At 47.9% G+C, this 23,345-nt stretch overlaps 1 protein-coding gene and 1 long non-coding RNA gene across 7 annotated transcripts; one reads left to right on the plus strand and one right to left on the minus strand.

The window, feature by feature from the left end:
• Nucleotides 1–3,127: 3,127 nt before the first annotated feature.
• LOC308568226 lies at nucleotides 3,128–5,352 on the minus strand. The gene is made up of 3 exons (XR_014000461.1): nucleotides 5,209–5,352; nucleotides 4,795–4,952; nucleotides 3,128–3,324 (listed from the first exon to the last, which is right to left on the minus strand). It is a non-coding gene; the product is annotated as an uncharacterized lncRNA (long non-coding RNA).
• WDR45B (WD repeat domain 45B) lies at nucleotides 4,016–21,783 on the plus strand. Of its 6 annotated transcripts, none has more exons than XM_081160861.1 (11): nucleotides 4,040–4,250; nucleotides 8,372–8,446; nucleotides 8,865–8,999; nucleotides 12,579–12,680; nucleotides 14,075–14,162; nucleotides 15,182–15,276; nucleotides 17,533–17,723; nucleotides 18,254–18,339; nucleotides 19,317–19,418; nucleotides 19,865–19,986; nucleotides 20,391–21,783. In XM_081160861.1, exons 1-11 carry the CDS (start codon nucleotides 4,184–4,186, stop codon nucleotides 20,495–20,497), a joined length of 1,170 nt encoding a protein of 389 aa, XP_081016987.1. In that variant the 5' UTR covers nucleotides 4,040–4,183; the 3' UTR covers nucleotides 20,498–21,783. The 6 variants fall into 6 exon arrangements, with proteins under 6 accessions (XP_081016990.1, XP_081016987.1, XP_081016992.1 ...); XM_081160863.1 differs by lacking the exon at nucleotides 4,040–4,250 and adding an exon at nucleotides 5,576–5,667; XM_081160862.1 differs by lacking the exon at nucleotides 4,040–4,250 and adding an exon at nucleotides 7,512–8,162.
• Nucleotides 21,784–23,345: the final 1,562 nt, after the last annotated feature.

Consider the following 23,345-nt stretch of genomic DNA (forward strand, 5'->3'; position numbering starts at 1 on the left):
TATGTGGCTACAGCAGAGCCAGGTGGGCCGGGCACATGACAGAGAGCAAGCGTTTCAGGCAGGAAGAGGCGAACACTGTCACGGGAGGAGACCAAGCCGGTGCCTGTTTCTCAGCAGAGGGTAGAGTCGTTGGCTGGTTCTTTCTGACTTTGTGTATTTTACAGCCCTTTACTTCGTGGCTTCATGGCCTGTTTCAGGCACCACAGTCAGTGCTAGTACATGGTGTTGGCCACAAAGCTTTGTTCCTGGACTGTGTCATCTATTGAAAAAGATTCCTTTTCCTGAAAAGAAATGTAGAGGCAGAAAGTGGGGAGTACAGTTCACCCTTGAACAATGTGGGGTTAGGGGTGCCGACCTCCCGCACAGTTGAAAATACATGTATAACCACAGGCAGTCCTCTGCACACATATCACCAGCCATGGGGCTGACCCTTGAACAACACAGTTTGACCTGCACAGGTCCATTGGAAACGGCGTGTGACCTGTGCAGTTCGAGCCCATGTTCTTCAAGGGCCACCTTGAACAAAGGAGTGCCAGTCTGGTAGAACACCAAGGGGTGCTCTTCAATCCCCCTGGAGCGCTCACAGATGGCATTAGGCGGGCTCCCAACAGACGGGTCCTTATCACCAATCACAGTGACATAAAGAATGGTGCTGACTTTGCAAACCAGGGTCTCTTGTTCCTGGTTGTACCTGTTTGCGGTCTCTCTGAGGCAGCTGGAGGTTAGAAGGAAAGATTAAAAAAATAACATGAGTTGAGAAAATGCCCAGATGTCCTCAGTTTCTGTAAATGATTTATAGATTTTTAGAAATTTAAGGGACCCTAGAAATGGGAGCAACACATACCTTTATTCAGATATGGTGGAACCAAGGCCCAGAGAGAGAAAATGAGCACAGTCATGTGGTCACTGAAGGTCTGAAACCAGACATGATGAGGACAGATATCCACAAGGGAGTGGGCAAGTGGACAGCAGATAAACCCTGAGGGGACAGTGCCTCTCAGGGAGCTGCTGGCCTGTGAGGACGTCCTGCTGGGGCCCTGGCCCCCTTCTCTGTAGGGCAGTGGATGGAGAGAAGGGCTGACCCACTGACCACGAAGGCTGGGACAGCCCACGTGGGTCACCTCTTTCCCACATTTGCAACCAGGAAGGCAAGGAGAGGTCCACGTCGGGTGAAACCGCCTTGGTCCCTCTTCTCCCCTTTGAAGAATGCGCTTCTCAGACCCACAGGGAAGTGAAGACATGGGGCCCGAAGATGGTGGCAGCTACTGGGGCAGGGTCCCCTGGCCCCAAGGTTAAACCTGGCCAAACAGGGTTCTTTTTCCCTTTCCAGTTCCTTTTTGTTTTTCAATTGAAGGACTGCTCAGGACAACCTCTTGTGTCCTAGAAGGACTATAATAAAGTTCCTGTAGCCACTGTGATAGGAGCTCTCATGGAGCACACAGGCCGCCAGAGGCCTCAGCCCTGCACAGACAAAGCCACCTGGGACCACCAGGAGCTGGAAGAGGAAGGAAGGACCCCCCCCCTTCAAGCACCTCTGGAGGGAGCAAGGCCCTGCCCACACCTGGATTTCAGACACTGGCCTCCCGAGTTGTGAGATGACAACGTTCTACTGTGCGGCGATTTGTTATGGCAGCCCCAGAATGTTCATACAATGAATACGTTACACTCCACAGGAGAAAGTGCCTCAGCAAATCAAAGCGGCATTGTGTGAGATAAAAGCAACACGCCCTAGGGCAGAATGTACCAAGTGGAAGTACGCATGTTTTGGTGGTGAATGTAGAGGAAATGTAACTGAAATGTAAACTGAACCCTAAAGCAAACTGCTCTCCAACCTTGTCATTTGTCATTTTCTCCCACGGTCCTTGCTGCCGGTGAAATCCACCCAAACCATAAACATGAGCGCCAAATTACGTCCCAGATGTTTGTAATTCTCTTTCCAAGCGTCGAGATTCAAAAATGTGTACAATTATGTCTTCAATTGCCCCGTGAAAATTACTGCAGTGCAGAGTAATTTCCTAGACTGAAAGCTTACAGCATCGAGGAATCATCTAGGCAAATACTGAATCTGGAAAAAATGTCAATTACAGGCTTGATAATATTTGTTTTGCCAAAAAGACAGAGAGAGAGGTGCTTTCATTTGCTGGGGAGCAGCTTCTTCAAAGTGAATGTGAGAAACAACAGGCTGCATATGTTGGGGGAACTGGGAAGAGGTGTCCTAGCCCCTTCTAGGCAAGGATGGTGGGTCCTGAGCAGGGACAGGACCCATGATGTACCTGTTCTTGGGGCCTTCCCTTCCCCGAGGGCACCAGCCTCCACTGGGGGTGTTCTCAGGATGCTGGGCTATTGAAGGGTATTGGCCAAACAGGGTGTTGGTCAAAGTCTCAAAACGGGACAGCTGTGCTGCAGGACGCTCCACAGTGCAGCAGGCAGATGCCTGACACTGTTCCCTACCTCAGCGAGGGTCAGGCGCTCTCTGCAGCAGAGGCCAAGCTGTGCCCTGGGCTGGCCCTGCCTCCCATGTCTAAATCTCTGGTTGGGGTCTGGCTCCATCTGCTCCTGCTTTGATGGTCTATGTCTTCTTTCTTCAGATCTTTGGATTCTCATACATCTGTCTTCTCAAAAAAGGCTGGTCAAAGTTTTGGCTTTTTTTTTTTATATGTCTTTTATTGATTTCAGAGGAAAGGAGAGGGAGAGAGAGAAAAACATCAATGATGAGAGAGTCATTGATCAGCTGCCTCCTGCACACCCCAACTGGGGGTGGGGCCCACAACCCGGGCATGTGCCCTGATGGGGAATCGAACCCCAATCGCCTGGATCCTAGGTCGCAACCACTGATTCATGCCCGACCCGGCAAAGTTTTGGCTTTTAATACTACGGTCCCTTCCCTGCCTCACTGTAGAACTCAAGAGCAGGATACTGCTTATTTTGCTCTACTTTCCGTGACTGACCAAGCCTGCCTGGGTATGGAGGTCTCTGAGTCTTAGTGGACAGGAAGATGGCCAAAAAAAAAAAAAGCTCCAAAGTCCACCCTGCCCCAAAGCAGCTGCTGTTGCTCCAGCCCTCACCCCTCCTAGTTAAGGCAGCCCAGAGGTGCCATCAGCCAGAGACCACCAGGAGGCTGACTCACTGCAGTGAGGGAGACCTTCCATCTTCAAGAAACCGGTGTGGGGGTGGCATCTCCGTAGGAGGGCGTGGAAGGGACCTGGTGGGGCGTGTGAGCGCCTGGAGACTCCGCCGCGTGGGTGGAGCGTGCCGGCTGCTCCACTGGGGACGACGCTCCCGGGCCTTGCACACAGTATCGATCGTCCTCTTTTTCTTTTAGCTCTGTAAGAACCCCATGAAGGAAACACGGACATCTCACGGGCTCCCCTGGCCCCAGGGGAGACTTCAGGCTCACAGGGGCGCTCGGAGTGTCCGATAGGGTTCTGTGGACCGTTCCTTTCTGTGGCCTGAACCGTTAAAACAGTAGACGGTGTGTTTCTCTCCCAAAAAGAAATTCGGGTTTGAACATGCGGTGCCTGTACCAACATCCCGGCTCGAACCCTAGTGTGCCCCCCAGAGAACGTGGGCCTCCCGCTCCCAGTAACGGGTGTAAGCGGAGCCCCCAGCACTGCAGCCACGTTTCCCGTCTTTCTCCTGATGAGGGCGATTACCAGTGGGGGCGTGACTGCTGGGGGGACCGGCCCTGCCTGCTGGGGAGGGCGAGGGGCGCGGCCGAGGCTTCCAATCCCCCCTCCCTTCCCCTGCCCTCCCCCCGCTCCTCCCCTCCCCTCTCCCCTCCCCCTCCTCCCCCTCCCGGCCCTCTCCCCTCCCCCTCCCCCTCCCCTTCCCCCCTTCCCGGCCCTCTCCTCTCCTCTCCCTCCCGTCTGGGGTTCGGCTTCCCCACCCCGTTAGACAAGGCCCCGCCCCCAGGCCCTCTGCGCCCTCCCATGGACGTGGCCCCGCCCACGCACGTGACGCTCTCGGCGCTCCCCCCCCCGCCTCCTGGGTGAATGTGATCGGCGCTCCGCCGCTCACTGGCTGGACGCACGCACGCACGCAGCACGCAGCACGCACGGACGCTGCACGTCTGCCGTTCGCTTCCAGCCGCGGCGGCCTCTGAGGCGGCCTGACGGGACCCAGCGCCCGGCCTCCCCGAGCGGAATGCGGCGCTGACGAGCGGCGGCCTCTCCGCGGCGGCGCCATGAACCTCCTGCCGTGTAACCCGCACGGCAACGGGCTGCTCTACGCCGGCTTCAACCAGGACCACGGTGAGTGCGCCCCTGCGGCGCCCGGCCCCGGACGCCCCCTCCCGACCGGGCCCCTCCCCTGGAGCCGCGCACGGCCCGGGCCTCCGCCCCCAGGACCCTCCACAGCCCGGCCTCCGGCCCCCGGAGCTTCCCGCAGCCCGGGCCTCCGCCCCCCGACGCCCCGGGTTCGGCCTGGCCCCGCGCCCCGCCCTCCCGCCGCCGCTCCCACTCGGAGCCGGGGTCCAGGCCGAGGCCCGGGCGGGTCCCTCTCCCCTGGGCCTTTCGCGATTCTCGGGGGGGCGGCTGCTGCCTGACCCACGGCTGCCCCCCCTCCGGCCGCCCCCTGCAGGCCGCGCTCCCTGCCCAGTGCCCCGCCCGGGCGGCCGGCGCGGGCCGAGTGCGGAGCCCCCCCGGGCCCGCGTCCACTCCCCTGTCCCCGTGCGCGCCGGCCCGCGCTCCCGCCGGGCTGGACCGCGTTGGTTTTCCCGCCGCACGTCTTAGGGTCCCCCTCCGCACTCGCGGGTGCCCCCGCTCCTGAGGGACCTGTAGCCAGTAACTGCGTTACCTGAGCGCTTCACCTTCCTTCCAGCGCCTGCACTTTTCTTCTTGAAACTTCGCGAGCTTATTTGAGCCAGACTGACAGCAGGTGCGGGAGAGCGAGGCCTCGGGTCCTCCCGGGGAGCAGCTTGGCTGCCGCTTTTCCGCGTTCGAAACGGAGGGCCCCTGAGGCGGGCAGAGGGGCGGGGTTGCGGGGCTGAGCGCGACCCTGTGCTCTCGCGAGGCTCGCTGCGGGCCCCCACTCGGCACGTCCTCTGGGAGGGGGCCGCCGGTTTCTCGGCCCGAGTGGGCCTGCCCCCTGCGTGGACCCGCGGCCCCCTGACGCGCTTCTCGCCGGCCTAGCTGCGTGTGTTTTTGTTGGTTTTGACTAGAAAATGCCACTGAAGGAACCCCTTCTCCTCTCGGTGGTTCTTTCGCTTACTCAAGTCGAAGGACTGCTAAGATTTCCGCGGGCTGCGGGGCTCAGGGGTTGGTGCGGGCCGCGGGCCGAAGGGCCCCCTCTGGCAGCTGGCTCGGGGCGCGGGAGGCAGCCTCGGGGTGTCTCCCCTCCCTGCCGCTCTGAAAAGCACTGGAAAAACATCCTGGGGCGAGGGTAAACTACGACGACGAGCGGGGAAATGGCGCCCCCACGGTTCCCTCCCAGCCGCGGGCCTGGGTGATCCAACGACTCCCGCGGGGGGCTCGGGAAGGCGGGGCGCCGGGCGGCCGAGGCGCTGGGCCTGCCGCGCGGTCTCCGCCGCGGGCGTCCTGGGTCTCGCCTTTGGGAGGGGAAGGGTACCGGCTGCCTTCAGGGTCGGACTGCCGAGGGCTCGCCCGGTGGGCTTCGGAAGTTCGTGTCTGGAGAGAGTCGGCGGTGGCTGTGGACCCGGCATTGGCGAAGGTGATTTTGAACAGACAGCGCAGTGCTTGCCTCGCTCTCCTTGGCGCGTTTCCTTTGTGCTTGTGCTGTGCTAGGACCTGTCCACAGGTTTTGTCCGAGGAGAGCTAAAACATATCTGAGAAAACCAAAGTGAGAGGTAGAGGTGTGCAGGCTGTGAGGCGGACTGGAAGCTTTCCTTAAGTTGGGAGGCGGCAAGTTTACTTCTGGCCTTTGCGACGGGGAGGAGGTGGCAGTTAGACAAAAGGTGGAAAGGTTGGGAAGGGTGCGCGCACCTTGGGCTCAGGGAATGACCACAGGTGGTTTGGGTTTGTTTGGCCTGAGGGCAGGGATTGTGAAGAATGGGGTAGTGAGGTGCCAACGGGTTTGGGGCCAGACATCGGACTTTGGGCAATGATTTGTGGCTGAGCATTTTGGGTTTGGATTACTAGAGGAAGGGCAGGCGGTAATAAGTTTTTATAATAATTGAGAACTCTTCAAGAAATTAACAGTGGTATAACAACGCCTTAAGAAATGTGCTTTCAGTGAAAAGAGATGTCTGGCTGATAGGAAGGAAAGGGAGAGGTAACTATAAAAAATACTCAAAAGCAAAAAGCTTAGTGACTTGAAGCCATTTAATGCAAGAAAATAATCCTTACATACTTGCCTGCCTTAATGCCAAAGGAGGAATCTTTGTATTACATCTCAGTGTAGTTACTGTGCTCAAATGATGCCAATTACTTAAGAAACCAGTGAAGTTTATAATATTTTAATAAAGGCCTCATTAAAGATTATTTTAAAAATATAGCTTTGGCTTTTATTTTTAAAAATATTTTTAGTTGATTTTAAGAGAGAGAGAGAGAGAGAAACATGGATGTGAGAGCAGAACATTGGCTGCCTTCCACACACCCCCTACCAGGGATCAAGCCCACAGACCGGGCATGTGCCTTGATGGGAATCAAACTGGCAACCTTTCGGTGCGCGGGATGACGCCCAACCAACTAAGCCACACCAACCAGTGCAAAATAAAGGTTTGGCTTTTAAATAGACATAATTTCAATTGTCTGAAAAATAATCTTCTGTAAAACCAGCTCATTTTATTGTAAAAAATTATAAGTAAAGCTCATAATGTTTTAGGGGGAAAAATGTGCTTTTATACTTAAGCTTCTGGTTACACTTAGGTTAAATTCTTATAAAATAATTTTATGCCAGATGATTGCATTTATTACATTTTGTTTTTACTTACACTGATTTTTAAGTTTTCTTTAAATTTTTTTATTGATTTCAGAGAGAGGGAAGGGGGGTGGTTTGTCGTTCAAGTCCTTTGCTTGTTTTTCTGTTAGGTTGTCTGCCTTTTTCTTGTGGGTTTACAGCAGTTAATTTGCATATTTTTATACAAGTCTTGTAAGAAATGTATGTGTTTTGGTGAAGACAAATAAGATAGATACAGGCTTAAAACTTGGGGAAGTTGTAATAGTTGAGTGAGAATGGGAAAAGGTTTGACTCCTGTATTTACATATTTTCCAGGAAGCCAAGCTCTGATAATTTGTCCAGATTACATGATTTCATTAAAACAAAGGGAGTTACAACTCAGAGTAAGTTGAGAGATAAATAACGTGGCACTTTTGAGTTACTGTCAGACTGCAGGCTCCCACGGGGCACATTTCAGAGCCACGGTGTTGATTGCACAACACAGTGTGCAGCGCGCAGGGGTAGCTGTCATCATTGAAGCTCATCTTCTGTGGTTTTATAAGTCACTTGGACAGAAAATAAAAGCACACTTTCCACTTTTGGAAGGGTGGCTGCCAGGATAGAATAGCTAACGTAGTTCCAAAGCAGGAAACCCGTAGAATGGCATGAAGAGGGCCTCGGCACTGGCATTCAACTGGCTGGGCAGTTGCTGTGAGGCTTTGCAGCCTGCCTTGTGAGAAAGAATGGGAGAGTTTGTTTCTTCTTCCAGCCACCAGCTTCCTATGAACCAGCCGTTGGTCGTGGTGGTGTTTAAGGAGATTAACTTGATCTTGGGTCCCACTTATGAAGTTCAGGTCACAGGGTCATCTTCAGTGCTTCCTTCAGTTCCTAACGGTGCCGTTAATTGGACTGTTAATCTACCTGGTGTGTGACTTGGAGATGGTGACCCGGGTCACTCCTGGTGATGATGAAAGGGGCTTAAGGATTATTTACAGATGGGAGAGCTCAGATCTGTCTTGTAGAAGATCATCCTGTAGCAGCACTTTCCTCCCCTTTCGCAGCCTGGTTTATTCACATCTGATGGGACTGTCCTCCAGGAGATGTGCGCTTCCTTATTTGTCATTGCTTCTCCATGACTTGTTACCTGAGACAGTGCTCGAGAGATGTATTTGGCAGGAGGAGGCCAGTGGTGAATGTTAGAGGCAGGTGTTGACAGAAATGCACAGTGGCTCACGGAGGTGGAGAGTGAGCCCTCTCAACTGGAATTGTTTGAAGCTGAGCCTGGTCCATGGGAACACCACAGAAGGGCCCTGCAGTGGGAAGTTGGAGTGAGTGACTCCAAAGGCTCCTTTACATGTTAAATCACAAACTGAAGCTGTCCTGCTAGGATGTGCACAGCATTTAATAACTGCCCACAGGAGAGTGGTTGTGGCATATGCCAACCATGTCTGTGTGGTCTGTGCATCTGCAGGCACTCTTAGGAGAGGCCGCTTTCTCCAGACCCAGTGAGCTGATTAATGTCTCTCTCTTGCTTTAGGATGCTTTGCATGTGGGATGGAAAATGGATTCCGAGTCTATAACACTGATCCACTAAAAGAAAAAGAGAAACAAGGTAAGAAGTAACTGACATGTCATGGTTTCTCTTTTCCAACCCTCATAGTCTAAATTTTTTTTTTTAAAATATGTTTTTATTGATTTTAAAGAGAGAGGAAGGGAGAGGGAGAGAAGCATCATTGAGAGAGAAACATCAACATTGATGGGCTGCCTCCTGCATGCCCCCTGCTGGGGATCGAGCCCGCAACCCAGGCATGTGCCCTGACTGGGAATTGAACTAGCGACCTCCTGGTATATGGGTCGGTGCTCAACCTCTGAGCACACTGGTCAGGCCATAGTCTAAGTTTTATCCTGCAGATGGAGGCAGGGGGGACAGCTGGTTTTGAGACGTAAATAGGGTTCATGGTCCTCCGTCAACTTGGACGGAGCTGTGCTCTTTCTTTCTTTGAGCTTCTACGGTGCCTGGCTCTATGCAGGGCCAGGATACAGTGCTGATTCAGCGGGCATTGGCCAGACTGATTTCTCCAGTGAATTGTCAACTTTGAAGCATCTGCCTTCCGTGTGTCTGGAGGAACAAGGTGTAGTTGACCTAGACCATTTTCACTCTTCTGGTGAGTGTAAAATTGTAGAGAACTCAAATGATGGGTTTAATTACAGCAGATGGGACTCTTAACTCTTAGTGAGTGACCAATATTTAGAAATATTTGTAGCAATAAAATTATGTTTTCATGGAATACAAGCTGCAATCAGAAATTCTGTTGGTAAAATAAAATAATGGTGCTTTTTTCCCATTTGACAGGAAAATGTTTAATTTACTGATAGAATTTTTTCAATTTGTTTTTTCTCTACATAGTTTTTTTAAGCTTTTAGTGTTTCTTGGTCTTGCTGGGAGAATCAAGCACTGCCCATGGATGAACAAATCTCAGATAAATCGTAGGAAGTAAGAAACATCCTTTTTCCTCCTTCAGTTGTAGTTGTGGTTTTTATTCAATGTACAAGTTATATTTTCTGATGCTAGAAATTTCTCATCTGTAAGAGGAAGTTACTCCACCCTGGTGCTCCACTAAACAGCCCCCTCCATTCTAACAAGTAATACTCCACATCAAGGGTTTTCAGATTTTTTTTTAAATAGTGGAATCCCTTTGTCAAATGATATCTTCTGTACAGCCTGGTATGTAAACCAGTAAGTGGCGCTTTGTATGTAGGAGTTTATTTTGTACACTGAGGTCTATAACTTTCATTTGTTAGAGGAAGACAGTGTAACCTGGTAGTGAAGGCCCAGACTCTACACCATCCGCATTGTTTAGATCGAATCTTGGCTCTGTCCCTTAGGATGTTACTCTCTATCCTTGGGAAAGTTTTTCACCTTCTCTTGGCTTCAGTTTCTTTATGTGTAAAATGAGGATAACTGCCTGCCTCCTGGGATTATTGTACAGGTGAGTGAAGTAGACTGTGTAAAGCATAGATTAGTGCTATGCAAGTTTGTGCCCTCACAGTCTGGAGCACAGCAGTGTGGCTCTGATAGAGGGTGGTGGTGGAAGACTCCTGTTAGTTCTTTTGTTTTGGTTGCATAGTAAATTACGACAACTGCTTTATATATAGATAAGTAGTTACAAAATATTTTGAAACAGCTTGACTTACGAGGAATTTCAGGATACTTTTTACTTAAATTGGAGAGGAGTTAGAGTTGATTAATAGCAGTATATTAACAGTTGCTTCCTAACTAAAGAGATGTTTGTACTAAATCTAAGATTCTTATAAAGTAAGTTAGAGAAGAAGCACTAACACTCCTGAGTTTCGGGTAGATTTGCTATTGTTGTGCTGTAGTGCACATACTTGTTCACTGTCACTGCTCAGCTGTCCCTGAGCTTAGCTTGTGAATTTGGTGGCGTGCTTATTGATGATGCATTTTATATGGTGCAAATTCACTTATATGCACTTGCAGGTTAGTCTGCTGTGACATTTCTGGGAACTTAACAGTAGAAAACAGGCAGAAGGCTTGGCCTTGTTCCTTTTTTATTTGGGAGGTTTGTTCCTAAATGGGGAGGAAGAAGGTGTGCCTGCCTCACAGTGGTCATTCCCAGATCTGGGCTCTTGGCCTTGTCTCCAGTGTGACTGTGGCACTGAGTAAAGGAGACTGTGATTGGCCATGAGCAGAGCACCTCTTCTGGACGTGCCCACTGCTGGCAGGGACTAGGAGCTGGAGGTATCTTCCACCTTCCTCCAAGGTGCTATAGGTGCACACCTGGAGTGGATTCACTCAGCTGTCAGAGTAGCACTGCTCCCTCCGGGAAGGCTGGGACCCCTGGGCGTAACGCAGCAATGCAGCCTGTCTGGCGTTCTCATGGTGATGCTGTGGGGTCAGAGTGTAGACTTGGATGCAAATACGTCACATACACATGAATGTCTATGAGAAAGAGGGTTCAACAGGTATAGTTTGAACAAATTAAGGTGTGTCAAGAATGATACATTGGATAAAACACTAAATCCAGTGGTTATAGAACTATTAAGAGGACGTGTAAACCTCAACTCCTTTGTTCATTTTTAAATTGGGTTATTTGATTTTTGTTGTCACTGTTGGGTTGTAGGAGTTCGTTATATGTTCTGGATATTAACCCCTGGGGTTAATGATTTCCAAATACTATTTTCTTCCATTCTGTAGGTTGCTTTTCACTCTATTGATTGTCCTTTGAGGCACAAAAGTTTTTAAGTTTAATGTAGTCCCATTCATCTATTTTGGCTTTTGTTGCTTGTGTTTTTGATGTCATACCTAAGAAATCATTGCCAAATTCAATGTCGTGAGGTTTTGCCTGTGCTTTCTCTAGGAGTTTTACAGTTTTGTACCTTACATTTAGGTCTTTAGCCCATTTTTAGTTAATTTTTATGTAGGCTAAGGGCACAGCTTTGTTCTTTGCAGGACATTTGGTTTTCTCAGCAGCATTTGTTGAAGAGACTATCTTTTCCCTCATTGGGGGAGAAGGGTCAGCTTTTGTTTAATAGCAGGTTATTAGAAATTTTATTAAGCTTTAGTTTGTTACAGTCTGTTAATCAAGGGTGTAAAGGCCAAGACCAAATGTTAACTGGCATTTCATCATCTTGTTGCTGGTGAATGAGTTTGTGGGAACCAGGGTAGGGGCCTCAGTTGCTGGAGGTGGAGTCTGCACTGGGGGGGAGGGGGGAGCGGAAGAAGCCTGGGCTTTTACAGACTTGAAGCCACACACCTAGCGGAGAGGAGGAGCACTGTTGAAGGAATGAACCATTGTAATTGTTTGGATTTGGACCGTGGCCACATCCTAAGTAGAGCCAGAATTACTTTGAGGTAGCTTTTGTTAGAGGACTGTTAAATTGTTTTAAAGAAAAACTGTTTTCATTAGGGATAATATTGAATATATAGTACTAGAGTTTCTACTAGGCCTTGAATTTTAAATTTCTCATGGAGCGACCTAATGAAATTGGAATCATCTTGTACAGCTGTGACTGGATAGGTAGAAGTTGATTCTTAGGTTGACTTCCAATTCTTAGAGGTTTTGATTCCTCACTTGCCCTTTGCTGTGCCCTCACTATCCCAGGAGCTTATAGTCATTTCAGACCAGAGAGCAAAGTTGAGGAGAATGGATGGGTCGGTCCTGCTCTGTGACAAACCACACAGTGATGGGGTTTGCTTTTCTGAGCCCCATACTTCTCGGGGCTCACTTCACTTTCTGAGAGAGTACTGTATTCTTCTGTCCTGGAGGACATCTGAAAATCTGCTGACATTTATTTTCCTCTTAATATAACTCATGAACATTTTTGAGCATTTCAAACTTTAGTGGAAGAAGTATTTAAATGATTTTTAAAAAGTCAGTTTTTTGCATTAAAGTGTTTAGCTTGCTTTCTCAGCTTACAAATTTTGCTATACTGTAAAATATGAATTTAGGTATGTCATATATTTTGCTACATTGGCTTCTTAGTGTTCTATAAGCTCAGTATTTATACATGAAAATAGTTGATGGGTGACAGGATGCTGAGAGATGTCTGAAGCCCATAGCTAATTATTTTCCCTAGTCAGTCACCATTCTCATTTCTGATGGTAGTTCGATGCTGTAAATTGCTAGTTTAAAAATCAAATGCCAACTGTTACATTTCACCTCTTTTTCATTTTTTTTAAATTGTAAAATGTACATACTAACTTCTTTTTAATATCATTTCAGAATTTCTGGAAGGAGGAGTTGGCCATGTTGAAATGCTATTCCGCTGCAACTATTTAGCTTTAGTTGGTGGTGGGAAAAAGCCAAAGTACCCTCCCAACAAAGGTAAAGTCATCATGCATTTAGTCATCGTGACTCAGGTGTAATCCCTTCCTGGACTTTTTAGAACATCTTTGTGTCTTTGGCCACATTCAGTCTCCCTGTAGTCCTGTATGAAGGACTAGCCTCAGGCTTTGTCACACCATTTACAGACATTTCTGAAAACGATGTTCACCCAGATTTTTTACGCCCCTGTCGACATTGCTCACCTGTGGGACTTTCTCTGGTTTGAACCAGTTTACGTTTGTTTTGAATTACAGATGTTTGGTGTTTGGTATTTGGTTGCAGAGCCAGAGCAAGTTTACTTTTGAATCATATACAAGAGTAGAAGTGTCCTTGCCCAGAAAGTTACGAACATCTGGGTGTGGAATGTTAGTGTGTTAGTGCATTAGTGCCCTTTAAGGGGGAACGTACTTTAGAGATTTGTTAAATGGAGAGATTTCTGGAACAAAGATGGTATTTTAAAGGAGCAGGAAAACAATATTCTCTACTTCATTTTTTAATGATTATAAATTTTAATTAACCTCTTCAATAGTAAATCAATTTTATGGTATGTAAAAAGCTTGGTAGTTCTTGTAGGCTGGTGTTAAATTCTCTCGATGTGAGTATTAAGTCACTTGGTCCATTCTGGCAAACTTACACCTGAATTTGGCCTCCAGGGCTCATGTTGTTCGTGGTGTCAGGACCTTTAGGGGAAATATTCATTCCCTCCCATCTTGGTCACCTTGCCCACGACCTGACTGTTGAGGAGAATGTGCCTTCCCTCACCTTACACCCTTCATAGGTGGCTTTTTAAGTAGAGAAGGTAAAAGTGGCTGGATACCACATTCCCCTGCGTTCCCCTAGCATTGCTGGCCACCATTCTCAACCTCAGAGGTTATCTGAGTTATCTCAGCCTGTGGGATGCAGACTCCTAGTCCATCCTGGTGAAACCCTGCCGTGAAACCAGGCAAATGTTTCTGAGCTTGAAGAAGAGCAAGAATGGTCAGGTGCGGTGGAGAAATCCCTGGCCCTGGGCTTTTATGCATCTGACTTCACAGTGAAATTGACCCAGGTTTCTCTCTAGCACTTTAGTACTTAGTAACTATGGTTTGGCTTGCTTTTTGGCTCAGTCAAGTAGAACCCAAGAAAGCGGATTGGGGCGAAGTTTGCCTGAGCACTAGGCAAGTGCTGTCAGAGAGGAGACTACAGGCTGTGTGAATATGGGCAGGCACATGCATAAGGGGCTGTGAGTGCTGATGGGGGAGGGGAAGGAAAGGAGAGTCCTGAGGGGAGGAGATGTCTAGACCTGGGAGGGAAAACATCACCTCTGCCTGGTCAGGTGATTGTGGTAGAAGGAAGGACCTCTTCAGAGTGGCCTGTTTATTATTGTGTTAAAATAAATTTTTCTGATATTTCAGTGATGATCTGGGATGACCTGAAAAAGAAGACTGTTATTGAAATAGAATTTTCTACAGAAGTCAAGGCAGTCAAATTGCGGCGAGATAGGTAGGTTTGGTATCCAATTTTAAAAAGTGGAATAGTTTCTTTCTCTGACGATGGCTGAAATACTTTATGTTGAAGGAAAAAAGTGTTTGGGAAAATGATGTATTGAAACATGATGGCACTAGTTTATAATCCAAAGGACATAAGGATGATTTATATTGCTGCAAGGAAGGCAGTGAATTTGATCATTTAGAGGTGAGGCATCAGTGGGCATGGATGACATGCACCTGCCTTGAACCAGGTCCTCAGCTGGGTGCTGCGCTCAGTGGCTCAGTCCTTCAGGAGAGCTGTCCCCACCAGCAGGTGCAGCCCGAGGACAAGTTTTGAACCATGTTTTTCAAAAGCTGCTGCAATAAATGCTTTCAGCTTGAGGCTAAAGGAAAATTTGGAAACTCCTTAGTGAGATGGTATCTTTGACCTGTTGAGAGCAGGTTTCTTTCTCAGCCTTTGCATTCAGAGTGTTTAGGAGAACCTTGAGGGGTTTTTTTAGGTAGCAAGTTGAAGCAAAGCTTCATTAATTTGGATTTAATTTTGGATAATTTACGTATTCAGCTTGGAGGACAAAAACACTGAATGAACAAAGTGAATGTCATCCTGCATTAGGTTTGTTACTTGCAGCGATGTCAACATGTAGGGGCCCTTAATAATGCAATTAATGGAGTCAAATCCTCCCGCTCCTGGCATTTCAAAATTATCCAGACATCTAAAAGCACATAGAAATTTAATTTCTGTCCCATGTGTTCTACTTGGTCCTTACTCCAGGTGGACTATTTGATGATAAGATCTCGTTAAACCTCAGAAAGGGTGTTAGCTTCTACCCAGGTGAGAGGCGCTTGCTCATTAGTGCTGACTGGGCCTGCAGTTGACTCATAGGTGACCTCTCCGGCAAGGGCCCCAGATTCAAGCAAGAATAATCCTTTTGTATGTGGTGTTCAGAGTTTGTAAGGTTCAAAATAGTAAGATATCACAAAACGTTTGAGTCGCTTTGGGGAGAGGAAATCTCATTGTGTTTTTCTTTCTAGAATTGTGGTGGTTTTGGACTCTATGATTAAGGTGTTTACTTTCACACACAATCCCCACCAATTGCACGTCTTTGAAACCTGCTATAACCCTAAAGGTAAGAAATCTTGAGAAAGAGTGACGAGACCTCCAGGCTGGTCCCTCTGAGGGTCTTGCTGTGGTGAGATGGCCCTGAGGCATATTAGGGCACTTGGGGTCTGGGAGACACAGGCTTTTTCCTTCTGCACCCTTCCCTTGCTCCCTCCACTTCCTCCTGGGTTACCCTTCCTAGCAGTTGCTGGTGTTTCTGTTCCCAAAGGCAGTGGTTCAAGGACCACACCTTTATCAGAGTCATGGGGCCTTCATAGGATTTTCCAGGTGATGGTCAGCTATTCAGGAGCTCTGCACTGGGCCCTGGAATCTGTTTTTATTAAATTTTGAGGCATTTCCTTTCCTTTTTCTTTTGGAGGGAGGATTGCTTGTGGCTGACTTTGTTAGTCATTATATCAGCATAATTTCTTTTTTAAATTTTTGTGTTTTTTCTCCTAGCTTTATTGAGTATAATTGACTCATTTTGAGTATATTATTTGATGTTAGTAATTGTTTTGAATATATCATTTTGAGTATATCATTTGATAAATGTTAGTAATTGTTAAAAGTTGTATAACTACCACCAGTCAAGACAGAACAGCCCCATCACCCAAAAAAGTTTCCTCAGGCAGTCAGCCCCATCCCCCACCTGACCTTCAAGTTTTGCCTTTTCAGATGTTTGGTGTCTTTCTCTTAGCTTAATATTTTTCTGGTTCTTCCATGTGTATTATTACTTTGCCCCTTTTTATTGCTGAGTAATAGTCCATGGTATGGGTATACCACAGTTGTTTGGCCATACAAGCCTTTTGGCTATTACGGTTAGAAGCTACTATGAATGTCGAAATATAAATCTTCGTGTGGAGCCCTGGCTGGGTAGCTTGGTTGGTGAGTCATCCCAATTCACCCAAGGTTGTGGGTTTGATCCCTGGTCAGGGCACATACAAGAATCAACAAATGAATGTATGAATAAGTGGAGCAGCAAATTTCAATCTCTCTCTCTCTCGCTCTCTCTTTCCCCCTCTCCCCCCCCCCCCAAAAGTCAATAAAAATTAAAACACACAACAAATCCTTGTGTGGGTATATTTCTTCATTTCTCCTCAGTAAATACTGAGGAGTATAATTGCTGGGTTATATCATAAACACAGGTCTAATTCTACAGAATACTAACAAAATGTTTTCCGAAAGTGACTGTGTCCAATTTTGCATTCTCATCAGTGATTTATGAGACTTACGGTTGCCAACACTTGGTATTGTCAGTCTTTTAACTTTAGATATTGTTCTGGGTGTGGTATCTCCTTGAAGTTGTGATGGGAGCAGCTGTTCATGTGCTTTATTGCCGTTTGTGTATCTTTAGTGAAGTGTCTTCATATCTTTTGCCTGTTTTAAAATTGTTTATTTTATTACTGAGTTGTAAGAATTCTTTATATAATTCTGGTTAAAAAATCAAGTGTAAGAATTTTCTGGATTCTTTATTCTGTTCCAGTGATCTGCGTTTCTGTTGTAATGTCATCAACATCGAACTGCCTTGCTTTCTGGAGCATTAAAATATTTCTTGCAGCCCGGCCGGGCGTGGCTCAGCGGTTGAGCGTCGACCTGGGATCCAGGCGATCAGGGTTCGATTCCCGGTCAGGGCACATGCCCAGTTGTGGGCTTGATCAATGACTCTTTCATCATTGATGTTTCTGTCTCTCTCTCCGTCTCCTTTCCTCGCTCTGAAATCAATAAAGATATAAAAAAAAAAAAAAAAATTGCAATTAGATAGTGTAAGTCCTCCAGTCTTGTCCTTATTTTACAAAAAACAATTTTCGTATCAGCTTGTCCTTTTCTTCAGAAAAGCCTGTGGAGACTCCCTGTGATTGTGCTGATGATGGGCAAATGTAGATTCTAGTCCACAACCTTTGGTTTTCCTTTGCAGCGTGTTACTAGGACTTACAATCTATCGTTGAATTTATTCTTAAGTATTTTTTTCTTTTGCTATTGTTAATGGAGCAGTTTTTAGATTTTACAATTTTTCATTCTCAGTGCCTGGTACCACAGAAGACAGAAATTTAATAAAGTTCAGCAAATGTTTCCAATTATGAGACAGTCTCATGGGAGTTTGCTTTGCCTGACCCTCTGATACCCTTTTTGTGATTCTGATATAAACGGAAACCCAAATAATTCTTACTATTTTTTCCTTGGAAACGAAAACAGAGAGCAGTTTGGACAAGGCTCTGCACATGGGAAAGCAGAGGCTTTGAAGGTGGTTGTGAATCCTTGACAGGTTTTCTCTGTTCCTGTTTAGGCCTCTGTGTCCTGTGCCCAAACAGTAACAACTCTCTCCTGGCCTTCCCTGGCACACACACGGGCCATGTGCAGCTCGTGGACCTGGCCAGCACCGAGAAGCCGCCTGTGGACATTCCTGCCCACGAGGGCGTTCTGAGCTGCATTGCTCTCAACCTGCAGGGAACAAGAATTGCAACCGCATCTGAAAAAGTAAGTGTGTGTCTCTGCCCTCGTCGAGGTCGTGTTCCTCCGGGAGCTGCCTTCCCACCCCTTACGACTTCCTGGATGGGCTCCACAAGTGTTAGTTGACATAGCTGGTCCAGAAGTCATGGGACCTGGTCGTGCCTCATCTTTGGGCAGCAGAACTGCAACATTCCTTTTTCTAACTGGCTGTAGGAGCTACAGTTGGTGCCATTTCTTTAGACGATGAGCTGACCGCACTCAAGGGATAGTCAGTCTGGCCTAGGTGTTCTCTTGGGTGTCTGCCAGGGGAGCAGATACCCAGGGTTAGTCGAGGGTCCCAAGTCTCCCTCACTCTCTCTGACCCCTGCCCAGAGCTGTCAGACTAAAGAGCCACCAGCCCACTCTTGGGAACGATAGAGGGGGATGTTGGGTTTTAGATGACCTGGGGAGTTTGGGAGAAGGGTTGTAGGGGCTAGTGAGTTTGTGAATATAAATCACTGAAAAAAACTAAAATGTCGTGAATCTTTGATAATGAAACACTTCACTGTTTTTCAAAGGGGACCCTTATCAGAGTATTTGATACCTCATCAGGGCATTTGATCCAGGAGCTACGAAGAGGGTCTCAAGCAGCTAATATTTATTGGTAAGGATGACCACTGATTCACCCTAAACAGGGCCATTGCTTTGGGCTGATACATTGAAATGGGCCCTGTGTGATTTGGGGGGGCAGTCAAGACCTCTGGTTGTCAGGCAGGAGGTGTCTGTGCTGTGTTGGGGGAGGGGGTCGAGTTTCAGCTAATTTTATTCTCACCAACATTTTTTATGGGAACAAAACTAGAAAGAATACTATAATTACCATTAACCCATCACGCTGCTTCAGCATTTATCAATATTGGCGAGTTTTATTTTACCTCTTCACTTTCCCTCCAGCTTTTTTTTCTGTGATATTTTGAGGCAAACATTAGAGACCTTGTTGGCTCATCTGTAATTGCTTGAGCCTCCTCTGGGAGTCTGAGCCACTTTCTCCATCGCAGTTGGTAACACACCCCTGGTGTCTGCAGCACTGAGGTGGCTGGACCCCTGGATGGGCAGGATTTTATTCTTTGCTCTGTGGCTTTTGTAGGTGTTGAGCAGCACTTGGGTCTGGGAGTTAAAAACATAATTCATATGTAAATTAGTGTGACTTGGGGACCTGTGGTGTGCAGCATGCTCTCTTGTCTGTCTGCTCTTAGGGCCCCTCCAGCAGAGCTGGTGCCTCCCAGCCCAGCTGATGCCCACCTCCAAAGGGGCAGCCTTTGCTTCCAGGGGGCAGGGCGGTCAGAGAGGTGGAGTTTTTCTCACCTGAGTGACATGTGGGGGCAGTATCAGAGCCCCTGGAGCTGCAGTCGGTCTACAAGAAGCCCTTTCCTGTCCCTGGACCTGCGGTGACATGCTGGGTCATGCTGTGGTTTTGACCCCCTGATTCCCTGGTGAAGGCTGTGGGCTTGTTCAAGGAGGGGCAGTTCTAAAATTGCGGTCTTAAGTATGAGAAGGCATCAGTTCAACGGGATTGTTGCTTTGGTTGGGCCTGGGCTCCTCCGCAGCCACACGAAACCCAAGCGTTCTCCGGTTTCTCTCCAGTATCAACTTCAATCAGGACGCGTCCCTCATCTGTGTGTCCAGTGACCACGGCACAGTGCACATTTTTGCTGCTGAAGATCCAAAAAGGAATAAACAGTCTAGGTAGGTTTCCCAGAGCGAAAGGGACTCGCCATTGCTACGTTGTGGGCAAATTCAGTGTTAGGTCACAGGGTCTTCGTGGTGGTTGCTTTGATTCTTTGAAAACCATTGCAGACTGATACTAAAACAGTGGCATCGTTACTTCCTGTTGTTTGCCCCGCAGAAAACGTCTGCTGGGGATCCAGGCACCTTGGTCCTGAACGCCCATGGCTGTGTTTGTGTTCACTGTGTTCAGAAAATTAATTTAGTGACAGTAGAAACCTGTGCCCCTTCTGATGCTGATGGTTTCTGGGTTTATTATAAGGCCATTTGTAAGGACTTATTTTTTTATGAGAAAAAAAAATTAAAGCAAAAATAGAATTTGAGTTACTAAGGCTAAGACTGATAAGGAGAGCTATACCTTTGTTATGTGAACGTAACTTCTTTCCTTTCCTTCCTTGTCCTCATAGTTTGGCTTCAGCCAGTTTCCTTCCAAAATACTTCAGTTCCAAGTGGAGTTTTTCCAAGTTTCAGGTTCCCTCAGGCTCTCCATGCATTTGTGCCTTTGGAACAGAGCCAAACGCTGTCATTGGTAAGTGGTCCTTCCAGACAAGAATGACGAGCCACCCCCAACACCAGTGTCGGCTGTGCTAACCCAGCTCTGCTGAGGGCACCGTGCTTCGCACTCTGGGTCTGCACAGCCATGTGGGATGTTACCAGCTCCCTGCCCTCCGGGGTTTCCCAGGAAAGCCTGGGAGCAGATCAGTTAGTTTTTGAAGTGACGACCAACGAGGGTTTTTTCCTATCGCCAACACTCCCAGAACAGTAGGTACTCTTGTCCTCGTATGTGCTCAGTAAGGAAGGGGAGCCCCTGGCCATCTGCAAATTTACACACACACCAGCTACTCCATGCTCCACAAGGCCATTTGCAGTTCAGCTTCTTGCTTTTCACTTTGCGGGAAGAAACTTGAGTAAAATGGTCTCCTTCTGTCGCAGCAATCTGTGCAGACGGCAGCTACTACAAATTCCTGTTCAACCCCAAGGGGGAGTGCATCCGGGACGTCTACGCCCAGTTTCTAGAAATGACCGACGACAAGCTGTGACTTCACCCGGAGTGCAATCATCACCCACAGCCGAGTGCCCCAGAGTGCTGAGTGTGCCCCTCAAACTCCTGGGGCTGGTGCCAGCATCCTTGGGCCTTGTGGGTAATGGGCTGGAGGGACCGTCCGGGAACCTTGGTCTCGAAGCCATATGCGGTTGTCTGTTTTCCTCAGCAAGGCCTTGCATTTCCAGTGTTAAAGAAAGAGTCATGGAGGCACCGTAGACACTCACGTGGCTCTGAGCAGCTGGAGCCTGACTGCTGGCTTGTTACCCACAGTTCAGCTGTGACGCTACCTTAATGGTTCACTGCTTCCTCCCACCTAGTCGGGGCTCTGTGCAAACTTAGGGACTGGGCTGAGAAGAGGGTGGACAAATCGAAATTTGTCATTGGCAACAGATTCCATCATTTTCACTGAGTCTGTAGTGGAGAGATGAACAGGTGTTAATGTTAGTTCTTACATTATAACCAGATTTAAATAGAATAGTAATACCAGCAGCTTGCCTTAGAAAAGGAGGAAGGAATTTTCTCCCATCTGAACACGAAGAAAGGAGACAGCTGTGTCAGAGAACACAGGTGGGCATTTCCCTCGTGAGTCCCGCGTCGTGGTCCTCTGTGCCTGTTGCCCTGTGGTTTGGTCGTGTGCGTGCTGGCGTCCTGTCTTTCTGCTGGAGCTGTTGGGATTGAGGCCAGCGGCAGGCCTACCCTGTGAGTCGGCGCTCTGTGCATCATCTGGGGTCTCCTGGTGAAACTCCCGGTGAAAACAGTTTCCCTGTTGTGTGCAGGGAACAGAGTAACACATAGTCTTTAAAAATTAGTCATAGAAGAAAGCATCTCAATTTAGAGGATATGGAGGGAAAAGTTTGACATCTCAACAAAGCAGAGCCGCTTCCACTCCATCTCACCCCCTTTTTCTCTCCCCAGTGTTTGTAAGGAGAGCTGCACACTAACGTTTTGAGGATGAAAGGCACATAACTTTTTTTAACATTTGGTAACTAAAATAGGTTATGGGCTCAGTGTTAGTACTACTTGAGGACTATTTGATTTCCTTAATTTCCCTTTAAAGAAACCTAATTTAAGGTTTTGATTTCAGGTTGCAAACATTTAAAATCTGCAGCAGCAAGTTCTCTGTTTTGCCATTTCTTTTACTGTCGTGTAATCAGCTAACTTTGTATGTGGGTTTCAGTGTAAAGTATGCATGTTCCTTTCATGTGTATTTAATCATGAAATTTAATTTTGCACACTTATTTTTAATGTTTCTTTTAAATAAAAGTGACTAATTTTGTTGTATTCTGTACCCCTCAGGGGAAAAGAATTGTATGTTATAAAACCAAGCCCCCAGTTTTGAGAATCTCATTGGGTTGTGGGCTCTAGGGATGCCGTGGCAGGGCCAGGTGGAAGCCAAGGCTGCAGGACACCTGGCCACGCATCGGGTGATGGCTTGTCAGTTGAGTTCCCGCTGGGGAGCAGAGGTGAAGAGAGTAATGTTCCTTAGCAGTTTTTATGGTCCCTGTCAGGCAAGTTCTGCCCACTGTCTCGTGGGCCTGGATACCCCTTGCCTGTGTGGTATAGGGCTGCCCTATTGGTTTCAAGCTCACTCAGCTAACACTTGAGCCTGAACTTTAGGTAGGGGAATAGGAGGCATCCTTCACATCTGTATAATTACTATTTTGTATTTTCCCCAAGTACAATCCCTCTGGTGTATCCAAGTATACATTGCACTGGGGGAGACATGTCTGTAAAGGAAGAATGGGAGCTCTCAGTGCATGGAGAGCCTGGGAACTGGAGAGGAAGGCATGGCAGACGGATGTGTCACACCCTGGTGCCATCCAGAGTGTGAGAGCAGGTCCTGTGGTGAGTCTTCAAGAGGAGATCAGGCCGTGTCCCTTAACTGCTCTGGCCATTTTTATAGTTTGTTTGTAATAGGAGGGGCAGAAGAAGCGCCACTGAAAATGCAGCTGTGCTAGGGTTTGAGTAGAATATTGAATATAAGGTTCTTCCGGAGAAGTACTTTGTGAAATACAGCCTCACGCTTTCGGCTGTGACTGCTTCGTTTCAGACAGCTCATAAACTGTGCTGCCATGGTTCATAGTGTGCCAGGCCTGTGCTCAGGATGAGCTGAAGTGTCCTCCCTGCATGACGCGATGGAAGGGGGGGGGTCCCCTCTGGTTCGAGGGGTGGGTTAGGGTGTTTGTGAGCGCTGGGAACTGCACATTGTGTGTGGAGGGGTGTGCATCTTCCATCTCCTACCAGATTCTCAGGGATCCTCGACGGGATGAAGGTTGAGCCTCACTTCCCTTACAAAGGAAGCGACTGAAGTGGCAGCAGAACGCACTGCAGCCCCAAGAGCCACTGCATGGTCAGATCTGTACAGCTGCCGGCTCCCCCATAAAGCATGTTTTTGCCCTAACCTTCCTTCAGGTGAAACTTTTTATTGTGGTAAAACACACACGAAATTGACCAGTTTGACCATTTTAAAGAGTATGTAGCATTAAGTACATGCAAAACGTGCAGACGTCTAGTTCCAGAAGGTTTTCATCGTGCCAAAAGACAGGACCCCCAGACCCATTTGCAGTCACACACACTCCCCCCTCCCCGCCCTGATAAACACCAGCCTCCTTTCAGTTTGCCTATTTTGGACATTCTGTATAAGTGGAACATACAGTATGTTGCCTTTTGTCTTTGGCTGCTTTTAGCACAATGTTGTCAAGCTTCATCATGTTGTAAACACTGCTCTTTGCTTTTTAACCATAGGGTCTCCGAGAGAGAGGCAGCCGGGGTGAGCCAGCACTGTCGTTTGGTGTGGAGGAGGCAGTTGTTCAGGTTTCATCTTCCAGAACTGTCCCAGCCCT

Source organism: Miniopterus schreibersii (genome assembly GCF_964146895.1).
Source record: "Miniopterus schreibersii genome assembly, chromosome: 16".
Lineage (NCBI taxonomy): Eukaryota > Metazoa > Chordata > Mammalia > Chiroptera > Miniopteridae > Miniopterus > Miniopterus schreibersii.